Consider the following 12458-nt stretch of genomic DNA (forward strand, 5'->3'; position numbering starts at 1 on the left):
ATATTTTTTAAAAAAAACACAAAAAAGAAGATCACCTTTTAAAGGCATTTTCACTGAATAGGACTTCAGTGCAGTTTGTTTAGTTCCCATAATTCTAGCCCATGTTTAGTTCCTTGAGGTTCCCCTCTCGTGTAGGACCTACAGACAGAGCAGCCAGGGTTTACTGCTGTTTACCTGTTTTATAGACTTTGAGATTATCATGCTCCATGTATATTGACACTTTTCCTTTTATAATTGAACACCCTCTTTATTTCTAATAATGGTTTCATGCTTTTTTAAGTTTATTAGTTTAATATTCCAATTCTGATACTAGTTTTTGTTTGTTTGTTTGCTATAGTTTCTTGGTAGATCTTTTTCTACTAGATTTTATATTTTTAAACTTCCTGGGTATTTATGTTTTAGGTGTGTCCTTTGAAAACAATATACAGCATGATTTCTAGAAGGTATTCAATTGGATAAATCTTTGTCTTTTAACAACTATAATCTATTTGTGCTTACTGTAATCACCAATACTTATAGACAAATTATTATATCATATTTTGTGATTTCTATCATGATGTCTGTTTTGATTTCTTTTCTTTCCAACAGATTCATCTAGTGAGTTTTTATTTATCTAATTTTTGGATTTCTTTTCCCTTTAAACTTACTTGGAAGTGATTTCTATTCCTACACTTACAGTGGTCATTTGAAAATGCTAACATACACTCCTGAATTTGCACATGCAAGAGAAACCACTCCTCCCGTGTCCTCAGAACACCTTCCCCTCTCCAGAGATGAAGTGGTTGGTGCTCTAGTTCCCTCTATAGCTGAAGTCTGTAACTCTCCATCAAATCGCTGTCTTTCGTTTAAGTGGTCGATCCATTGAGATTTATAGACATATTTACCAACTATTAATCCCAGCCTTTCCTCCTAGATGCACTTCCTCTCTAAGAGCCTATTCTTCAGACAAGAGAGTTAACCTCAGAAACGTTAAGAGACTTTCCAAAGTCACACGGCGAGTGAGCACCGGGGCCAACCCTGAACTCCACAGCTCCCGGGTTCTGGACACACCACAGCCTCCCCGCCTGCTTCCTAAGCACACACACGGAGAAGAACTGGGAAAAGGACAAGAATGCCGGCCCATCATTACAGAAATGCAAGGCCCATTACCCTCTGGGTATGAACGGAACTTTCACAAGCTAATCAACAGACACCTGGCACCATAAATGCGGCAGAACATTCAAGATGTTTATCTGTTTCAAGAACATCACAGTTTTCAAAAGGGTCAACTGACTGCATCATCTTTTGCCTCCGCTGGCCAGGTACCCTCTGAAATCTGAGCATCACTCTTCTGAGTCACCTTCACACACATGTAGCCAAGGCGAGCTCTCCCCAGCTGTGGTTACAACAGACTCAAAACCAAGCACACAGGTATTCACAGGAGAAAACAGGGAAAGCCATTGTCTTACCTGTGCCACTTCTTCAAAATCTTCGTGCCGTTTCTGCAGAGCTCTGGCCCGATGGAGAGATTTCCCCACACCTGTATGTTTGCTCAGAAATGCTTCCCCATGGTTCTCGATCCAGTCCAGCACCTGCAATGAAAACAAGAGTTTGGCCATAAAAACGACGGCCTGTGTTGCTCAAAGTTTAGGGCTATCTACTGAAGATACATGCTGTTGTCAAAACTCTATTTAAAAAGAAGAAGAAGAAAAATGAAAGCAATTGTATACTAATCTAACACACTTGAGAATTATATCTTCTATCAGCTTTCCACCACAATTCTAATCAGCTCTTACTTTAAACGTGTAAATCTATGTAGTGATGTTACAGCAATGATGATTAATTTAAACCTCACCTCACTTCATGACCAAGCCACCAAATCTGACTGCGTATGATCGGAGTTATCAAGCCACAGAGACCAAAGTACAAGCAAGCTACACAGCGCAATTCAGGCTTAACTACAGTTAGTGTTTTCCTGTCTCGTCCTTAGAAGACGTGACACATATCAGTAAAACCCAAGAAAACAAAGCCCTTGAACGCCTCTGTCCTGGTCTTTAAGGGCAATTTCTTCAATCAACTAAGCTGTTGTGAAAGCTGAACAGTCGTGGATTTAATTACTTAAGTTCTTGTTGAAATCCACTCCACTGCAGAGACAGAGGGCAAGTAGAGCGTACGCCGATGTTTCCAGCTCACAGTGGGGACCGAGGAGTTCACTGGCTCTCCGAGTGGCGAAAGGCTGACAATAACTAACGAACCATTTACACGATATCAGATACACACGTTGTCACTTTCTGATGGAGCGGAAGTAACTAGCAAAAAACTCACTCAGTGCTGTCTTTGATTAGAAACTAAAAACACTAACTAAAAGGGCCATCTAAATATTTAAATAGAGTTGTTATTATGCAGCTAAAGCACTGAAGGCTGCCTTGAACTTGCATTTCAGTGACTGTGGTAACTAGGCATATGGATCAAAAGGATTTGGGACTGCAGAACCACCTGGGCAGGCACAGCTAGGGTGGTGGCCTACAGGGCAACCTGGAAGCCCGCCAGCCACAGCACTCCACTAAGGCAAATAAAAGGGCCTAACTTGGGGTTCACTGCTGCAGAGGGGATCCCTTGCCCTCTGTCACCTGCACTACAGAGATGCCAGCTGTGCTGACAGGTGTCCAGAAGAAAAGAGACAGCAAGGGCCCGAGCCCCCTGTCTAGGGACAACGGCCTTGCTCCTCATTGCTCCAAACCAGTGACCTTGGGAAGCCGAGGGTCTGAGGGGTCTCTTCTGCGCAGGGCTTAGCAACATTTGCAATAAATAAAATGCACTTAGTACATTACTTGCAAAGGGGACTCAATCTCTGAGAGAGAGACTGAAGGCCCCTGTAATCAGACACTGAGAGCAGAAGTGTGTGGGTACCTGGAAGGGAAGGAAGTGAGGGGTGTATGGAGGCCAAGCTCTGCAGTGGGTGCTCGGGCCACACATTTAACTTTGATTGTAGATAGTTCATGTCTGAAATTTTCTGTCAGCACCACCACGCTGCCAGTCACCTGGGGGCACACTACAGAGTAAGTCTCATGGGGTCCATTTGTATTCTGTCTAACACCTCAGCCCCCATCCTTCTGAAAGCTCTCTCATTTCCCCCTTTTACCCCCAGCCCCTGCATACAAACACAGGTTCTGAGCTGCAGCTTCCCTACTGGCTCAGTGGTGATAACCAGGCAGGTTGCAAATGTTCCGTGATATTGGGGTGAAGCACCTTAACATCAGAGTGGCACATACACAGCACCTGGGCAGCACCCACAGACACAACCCGAGGCAGGCTTCCACCTAATTGCAAGCACTGTGGTGGCACAGCTAAAAGGTTCCACTGCTTTCTAACTAGTGCACTTAGTACATTACTTTTCTTCAGAGAGAGAGAGAGAGAGAGAGAGAGAGAGAGAGAGAGAGAGAGACCTTTAGTATCAGTACTGCCATTAGAAGGTGGTGCTACACTCACTGCTGGACTTCAAGGCAGATATCAAGCTGCCGGGTTGTTTAGACCACAGGCTCTTAGTACATACTTTAAAACACATATTTTAAAATGCACTCCTCAATTAATGTCCAATGACAACCTCGAGACCCAGTCAATGGAATGTGCCTCTGGACATGAGGCCAACCTCATGCAAAGACAGGGATCAAACATTGTAAGACTGAAAAGAATTCAGGGCTATATAAGTAGCACCTATGCCTCAGTCAACCTGCCCGTCAGGTCTGCATGCAGGGCTGGGAGGCATTTTTTACTGTAATTATGGTATATTCTGTATATTCCTCAACTATATATAAAAAAAATGAAGCCATGGGTAAGTAGCAAACCCAATGATTACTGGTGGCTCAATACGGACCTGGAATGTGGCACAATTTCAAAAGGTAAAAGGTGAACATTATTCTTGATAGAAAGGGCTGGGAAAGCAAAATGCAGTATTTAAAAAATAATAATAATCGCTTGGCCAGTGTGGTTCCATGGTTGAGCGTCAACCCATGAACTAAGAGATCCCTGGTTACATCCCCAGTCAGGGCACAAGTCTGGGTTTTGGGTTCGATCCCTGGTATGGGGAGTGCAGGAGGCAGTCGATCAATGATTCTCTCTAGTCAGTGTTTCTTTTTCTCCTTCTCCCTTCCTCTCTGAAATCAATAAAAACATATTTAAGAAGTAATAATAACAACAATTTGTTTTTTAAGCCTAAGAAAGTGTTTCAGGAAGCGTAAGTTGGAAATTAAAGCTATTATAAACCAACTGCTCAGGGTTATCATGGGCATTTTTCTTTCATCAGTAGTTCCTTTAGACAAAATTGTAAATACCAGGTCAAATTATACTTCCAACAAATATGAAAGCAATTCAAAGAAGAGTGTACAAGTCCAAGCACTTAATTAGAAGGGTAGCAGACAAGTATGAAACCCAGCTCGTGTTCAAAACCAAACCCCCTCCTAGGCTTTCACATCTTTCACAAGTCGGAGAACTTTTCCCAGATTGCCACGGAATCCTGAATCAATAAACTGGTCCAAGGAGCATTTCACAGACATGCTTGTGGATTCTTCCCACTTAAGACATGCATGTATTTGCAAACCAGGGGGCTTCATCAACCTCGGCCAGCCGCCTTCCGACCTGAGCTGTGGAGGCGGCTGCCATCTCTCTGCCTTGTGACCTCGAGCCCAGGAGCAAGGCCCACCAGGATTTGCTGCTTTGCTGCCAGACGCCGGGAGAAGGGCAGAACCGATCCCTTCGGGCAGCCTACCTGGTTCAGGGCAGAAAGCATAGCAGGGGGACAACCCCGCCTTCCCTCCCGGTCTGAGGATGTGGGAGGAGATCCTTCCATTGGATGTCGGTGCCCTCTAATGGACTCAGTGACAGCACCAAGGTCAAGCCCGCTCCCAAGTGAGCCCAACACCTATGTCTCTTAGCATCAAATGTCAGATATGCAGGAAATCCTATGGATTGTTTAGCTTAATTCCTAGTTTGTAATTACAAGGTTGAACATGACGATGGTAAGTATGGTTATGCCCATTTCTCAGCTAATAATGAGATTGTTGTCAGCATGCTGTCTAGGACGCTGTTATAAACACTAGATAAGACCTCTGACACTAAACAATCAGGAACACATTAAGCCAGTCTACTTTTATGGTAATTCATGACTCAAAGAGTATTCAGAGAAAATATACAAACATCTGTCAATTCCAGTTAGCAAATTTTTTCTGTTCTAAGTCAGGTTTTCTGTGTGTAAAAATAAAAACAATAAGCTCTTCTGGTTCTATATCCAGTTAAAATAACTATGATTACATGAAGCAAATCAAAAAACAAAGGTACTTCTCAGATATTCTGCATTGGTTCTTTTATATATAAAATCAAATTTTTCCAGATGCAAAATAGGAATTCCCTACCAAACCAAAATTGACCGCGTTTTACTTATTTTAGTTACTTCCTTGTTTAACCTTCTGGCTTTTATGTAAATCAATGGAGATACCAATGTAGACAGAAATGGACCTACCATGTTTCTAGCTGTGCTTTTAACTACCTACGTGCTGCTGAAATCTGAGCCTTCTCGATGATCAAATCAATAGTGTGGTAGTGATTACAACGAAGGACAACCGACCAACTGAGCAATGTCATCTCAAATTTACTAAATGTAAACAGGTGACCAAAAAGGAGGCCTTCACTTAGACAAGGTCAATTTTCTTAAAGGCTGGTGTTTGGCATTGCTGGCAAGTGATCTACTATTAATATACTATTAATGTCACTTACCCACAACGTTTAAAATCACAAATGAAGAAATACTCTGAGTTTAAATTACCGCCTCCACTCCTCCTCCTATCTTGGGCTGCCAGACACTTTTCCTGAATGCTCCGAGCCTATTTGAGCCCTGAGTCAGTGTCTCTGTCCTGTTCTCTCCTTCCCTGAGGCCAGGCCACCTGCTCCACTGCACGGAGGAGAAAATAAAGCCTGGGTGGCTGGGACCTGCTAGTAGGCGAGTTCTCTCCCTTGCTTTCTCCGGTGCCGTGTATCCACTCCTAAGGTGACTGATGAAACTTCAAAATAATTTTTTGAAAAGTCTCCTTAAGTAGCTACTTTCCTTAACTCTGGTGGGTGGGCAACTGCAGCTTCTGAGAAAGCCCTTTCCCTAGCCAGGGAAGCCTCGTATAAGTATTCCTTCCTTCCTAAGGAGCAGGGCAAGTCAACGTGACTCCTGATTAGCTCCCAAGCGAAGTGCCCCTCAGGTCAAGAGCGATGAGGCAGCTAGAAACCCACGAGGCTTCTGGGAGCCTTGGCCAAGTCACGACTCTTTTTGAGGCTCCGTTTTATTACCTGGAAAAGGAGGGGCTTGGCCTGATATGATCGCAAGGGCTCCACATCCTACGGTGTGCACGACCTAACTTTTTCAGTACAAAGAAACAGACACAAAACTCAACATGCATCTGTGGGCCTTGGGGACAGAGGGAAGAAGGAGAACTTCTTAGGCCCAGCGCTTCCAGCTGCCAGGCGGCAATGCCGGTCTCCCCTGCGCACCTTTATTTCTCTCCACTGGGGCCAAGACACTCTGTTTCATTCATTATATTTCAAAATTAAAAATAAGTCTGTTCTAAATATATATAATTATTCTTAATATTGAAATATCTATTTTTTAAAGTGGTTTCTAAAACATTCCAAAATAAACTAAGCCCAAATATACTAAGCTCACCTGGAAAAAGAATCTATCAAAAAATAACAAACAAACCCCACAAAACCCCAGTCAAATTATACCGGCAAAAGCAGGGTACAGAGCCACAATGCCCTGCGTTGCGAGAGCTACTTTTGTTTACCAATATGCCCTCCTATGAAATGCCACTCCATGCACTTTCCTGGCTGAAAGGAAGTGTGGGTGAAATAAATGTAGAAGGGCTCACAAAGGGGTTACAGGCTTTTAAACTTCTACATCATCCATCCATCCATCCATCCATCCAACCATCCATCCATCTTTAAAAAAATAATCACCAGTTCTCCTTATATTATCCTAGTTTTAACCGCAAAAACGACAGGAAATTTCTTTAGAAAGGCAAAGAAACTCAGGAAGAGGGAAGAAGAAAAGGAGGTAGGTTATTATTCATATAGTCTCACCTTAGACATTCCCCCAAAACCCCATCAAACCATCACTCTATCAACACAGGTAAATCCTTTTAGTAATTTTCTAAATGTTTGAAAATTATTTTTCCATTTTCAGATTAGAGATGAACGTAAAATAGTCCAAAGCTGTCCAAGAAAAATCTTCCTATGTCTAGAAACTGTTATCTGGGGAACTAAAGTTACTGTGTATAGAAAGATTAAGTCCACTTACTGAACTGTGTAAATATACACACACACATAGGTATGCATACACACGTGCATACAAACTTCCCTGTGCAGCCTGTCCCGGGCGCTTTCCCCTTAGGAGCTCTGGCAATAAAAGAGGCCCTAGCTGCCTGGGGTTGCTCTCAGCTCTGCCCACTCCTTATCGTCCTGGATCCTGAGAACCTGCGTCCTCAAGGGCTCGAGGGCCTCAGGTGCCCCCTCACTTCCGATTCATACCAGCCGCCCCCCCCACCCCCAGGCTCCTACTTCCAGTTCCACTGCCTACACTGCCAGCTCCCACACTTCTGTTCTTGTATTGTATCCACTTTGGGGCAGAGAGTCATCCATTTCCCCACCTTTTTAGCTCCCTCCGGTGAACTTTCAGCTGTGGTTACTAGGATTACTGACAGTCATGTCTCTTCTGGGTTCACTAGGACAAAAGGTAAGTAAAGCTGCAGTTCTACACGCCAGGAAGACCATTGGTCAGCCTCTATCTGCTCTCAGCAGGCTACCCATCCCAAACACTTGCCCTCCAGCATTTCCGAATTCAAACCAAGAAACTCCCAGAAAAGATAGCAAGCCTCCAAACCAGTGGTTCTCAACCTTCCTAATGCCGTGACCCTTTAATACAGTTCCTCATGTTGTGGTGACCCCCAATTTCATTGTTACAAATTGAACATAATTAAAGCATAGTGATTAATCACAAAAACAATATGTAATTATTTATGTGTTTTCTGATGGTCTTAGGCGTCCCCTGTGAAAGGGTCCTTCTACCCCCAAAGGGGTCTCGACACACAGGCTGAGAACCGCTGCTCTAAACCATTCTTACAAGGGCCACAATCAGAACTGCGAGCAGGGGCATGTAAACAGAAGAGAATGTTAAACTGCTAAGGTTACAGAAGGCTTTTGATGAATGGGATGCAGAAAACCCACCTTTCTGACTTCATGAGCAAAGGACAAATGAGGTTCAGGAGCCTTCACTTAAGAGCAAGTATGCGGTGCCAACGTAGAGATAGCCTTAAGTCAGGCATCACGGAGAGATGGCTTTTACTGGCAAAGGTCAGCAGCCGAGGACCCAAGGTGAACCTGTGAAGCTGCTTCTCTGTAGACCTGAAAGCCATTTCTCTGCCGCTTTGGCATTTCCTGACTTCTTTCCCTCTTTTAGAACTTGTCATTTAAGACCCTAATTTTTGCATTCAAATATCAAAATCTTTAATATTTTAAAGATTTCATCACACTTGCAAAATTCCCATGAACTAAAACAATCCCTTCCTTTCTCAGCCACCCCTAACTCCCCAACATCCATCAAATCTCCGGTTTCTTCAGGCAGATCTCCTAGTTGGATTACTTGGTTCCAAAATAAATGAAGAAGTGTTTAGCCCAAAAGAATATTTTAGCAAATTCCTTAAATTTCTTCATTAACTCACTCAACAAATACTGAGCATCTACTACCGCAGACACTTGGGAAACACCAGGAATAAAAACACCAGATCACTGCCTCTGTGGACCTTACATCTCTGCTGGGACTTCTCCATGACTCGCATGGAGTCTGGGTCATCACACTCAACCGGAGCAACCTTTCTAAGGCAAGTAGCATCCTGCCATCCACCCCCACTGCCCACAGCACGGAGTCAAAGACTCCGCGCGGGCCCTTCACAGTGTGAACTCAACCTGGTGAAATGGGAAAAGTGTCCACTCCTCAGCAGGTTGGCTGTGAGCATCAGGGAGCATGAGGGAGGAAAGGCACTTACATGCTAGTGAGAGGAGCTGGGTGCATACAGAGGTCCCTCACAGCCAGTCACAGGGCACGCTAGGCCCTGGCACCACTTCACAGCACTCATCCCCTGGGTCCCTGCAATGGTGTCCTAATCTTACAGAAACAGGTCCTGAGCCTTCATGGCGGAGGTCGCCTTTCCCGCACCAGACCCAGCTCATGCCTCCCCACCTCTCCACACTGGGCCACCTGCTGCTCTCTGCTCAGGCCCGGCCTCTGCAATCCTTTACAATTCTCACTGCCGTTCCTCAACCTACTGACCTTTTACCCATCCTCCAAAGATCAGCTCAAACCCTGCCTCTCCCTTGAAGACTTTCCTGGTGCCCAGCAATTGCTACTTTGGGAATATTCGTTAATGGCCTAACATGAACCTGGAGAAAGTTCTTCCAGGAGCTAACTCAGCAAGGGTGACCCTCCCACACAAAGTTCTGCAAGGAGAGTGAGAGGTTTTTTAGGGGAAGGCCTCCCTTCCTGAGAGGCTTCCCCTGGGGAGGCCAGCCTGCATAGTATGGGTCACCTCACACCACCTGCTGGAGTGACTAGATCCCACCCACCCTAAGGGCAGGCGGGCTGGACGAGTGAGTAGGAAAACGGGTTTGACAGCATCCTGCTCCCAACAATCACCCCGTTTGAACGAGTACGACACACATACATTATCTCGCTCTAGTGAAATAAAGCATGCTCTCAACAAAAACCACTGCTCGGCAGTAGCCCAACCATTCGCAGAGTCAACCAAACACCCAACTGAGGGCTGCTCGAATGTAGAGAGAAGGCAGTGGGAACGCATGCTGTTTGATCATCTGGAATATGGCACAGAGAGTGCCGATTCTATTTTGAAATTCAGGACAAAGGTTAACCTAGGTTAGCAGCTAGCACATGTAGGGGCAAGTCTTCAGCAAGACCTCCCACGCCCCCACCCCATCCTTTGATTTGGACAAACACTAAGCGTTTACGTAAAGAAGCTTCATGCGCCCCCCCCCGACCCCCGCCCATACCACAGCATGACTCCATCCGAAATACCTTCCACACAGAAATCACAGAATTGCCTTTGCTTCTTATGAGAGAAAATTAACCACTAAAGCAAAATTACTCATGTTTTAAAAATCAAATGCCCCTGCCATGTTCCCACCAGTCCCGTCCTTGGGGGCGTGCTGTTAACAAGTCCGGTGTCTATTCTTCCGAGGATTTTTCACAGACACATACTGTTCCAGGTGGAGGCTTGTTTTCATTAAAATGTCATCATTCCACACCTACTGGGGGGTGAGTGCTTTTCTCTTTGTCTCAGCAGTATTTACAGACGCTCCTCCTCATCCAAAACAAACAAACAGAAATTCACAGGCAGCTCTAGTCAGCTTATTGTATGTTTGTGGGTTTTGATTGTTTCTGTCTTTACAAATTTACCTTCTACTGACAACGTCTTTTTAAAGTACTACATTTTTTCACTTATTCTCAGCTTACCTCTCCTACTCCATGGTCAGTATGGCAAAACTTTCCATGTGTTATAATGTCTTGAGTTTCAGAAACACAATTTTGGTGCTGACATCCTATGTACTCCTTCAAGGTAAAAGACTGCTTCGTCTTATCAACTTCGCTCCCGACTTCACAAGTCAAGCCTACACAGCAATTTTCCTGTTTGCATGACAAGTCCAAACCTTTCCCAGACATTTAATCAACGAAACCTTTCGCTTCCAGAGCACTCACCTGCTTCTGATGGAAGACTAGCAGGACCTGCAAGCATTCCGCGTTCTGCAGAACTTTCTCCTGCTGACACCCCACCCAACCGACTGCTTGAGAAAAAAGCTAGCTGAAAGCACTGGCCTCATTGTTGCCATAATGACCTATTGAACACAAAAATTAATGTTTGCTTTTTTCAAATTCAAGCACATTAAGAGCTTGGCGCCAAATCAGACTAGACTCCTCCCTGTCCCCACGGCCTGCCTTTCCCCCTGCCTCCCTGGGACATAAATAGTTCAGTGGCTTATTCTTATGGGACTGGGGCCCCGGGGAGCCCCAGAGGTGGGACGGAAGGGGGCCTGTTGCTGCTTCAGACACACGTCCAGAAAGTGTGTGGGTCCGCGGGTGTGTAATGAACACTTGATCTGAGAGCCAGAGAGGTGGGCAGGGAAATCCTTTCATAATTACATTTAAACTATAACCATTTCATTGTCGAACGTTTTCGGACAATTCAGAAAAACTAGCACTCCCGGTTTTCCACCTCACCATTTCAGCTCTCACAGGGCCTCCTGCCGCCGGCTCCGCCCCCACTCCCCGCTCTGTGTTGTTACCGGCAATTATCTTCCTGGACTAACACTGTGTTGTAAGGAAGCATGACTCACATCGACCCATGATTCCCGAGGCACTGTGCTGGGGGACTCCAGAGAGCTCAAAGACCGTAAGGAGAAGCAAAGCATAGCGTGTGAAAATTAAAAATTGCAGCACAACGAAAAGAACTGTGAACTCACCCGATTCCCGTCGTGCGAAGAAGGGTGCGGAGTATCGTGGAGAACGTGCGTTCAAAGAACACAGCGCGAGTCTCCACACTCTCAGCCCATTGGGAGGAAACCCACTCACCTTCAGGTGATCCGCAGGGAGAGTGAAATCTGAGCTCCTGCAAGTCTGAGCACAGCGCGGCTCCTGGACGCCCAGGGGGAGCTGGTTGGGTCTATCACTGTGGCTTCCTGCCAACTCCCCTGGATGCCTGGGCTTCCCTGCACCCCCCAGAATTCCTCAGCCCAGAGCTGACACCTCATTCACACCCTCTATTTTAGAGCAAGAACACAACTAGTATCTTATTTATCCCTAAAGCTAAGTCATATTTTACAGGCCCCCATTGTTTTAATCCTCAAAACCCAGGTCGCAGGACAGCCTTCCTTATTCCATACTAAGGAGAAAAACAGTGGGGACTGGCTTACTTTTATTTTTATAACAACATCAAAGGGATATCAACTACTTAGAAAGGAGAGTCACAGAAGTCCACTTTTCATTCATTAGGCAGCCATTTATTAAGCACCTATTGTGCCCCACAGGCCCCCAGGTGGGAAAGAAGTGCGACCCGCTTAGAGCTGAAGCAGAGGAAGAGCAGAGAAACCTTACACTGTAACAACACCTGGGATGAGCGCCTTTGCGTTATTCTCAGAAATAACTTTAACTGCGAATGCCCTGTCTCAAGAACAGAACTCAAAGAGTCTCCATGCAGGCCCAGCATCATCTCACATGCTCCGCGCAGACATGGGAGTTCGCGTCTGAAAGCCGCCTGAGCAGGCAGTCTCAGAAGCTGCGTGTGTGTGACTGTGAACTTGGTTTTCTCCCAGCATCATCTCCTACTCACTCCATCAGCACGTCGCCCAGTACGAGGACCCACTCACCTAACTCGCGG

General features: G+C 45.4%; 1 protein-coding gene across 1 annotated transcript in view; it reads right to left on the reverse strand.

The window, feature by feature from the left end:
• The window catches only part of TRIO (trio Rho guanine nucleotide exchange factor), a 205763-nt gene that overhangs the window by 152474 nt on the left and 40831 nt on the right, over positions 1-12458 (reverse strand). The window contains 1 exon segment of the mRNA XM_015567633.1: positions 1449-1571. Coding sequence (XP_015423119.1) covers positions 1449-1571 — 123 coding nt within the window.

This window comes from Myotis davidii, unplaced genomic scaffold (genome assembly GCF_000327345.1).
Source record: "Myotis davidii unplaced genomic scaffold, ASM32734v1 scaffold143, whole genome shotgun sequence".
Lineage (NCBI taxonomy): Eukaryota > Metazoa > Chordata > Mammalia > Chiroptera > Vespertilionidae > Myotis > Myotis davidii.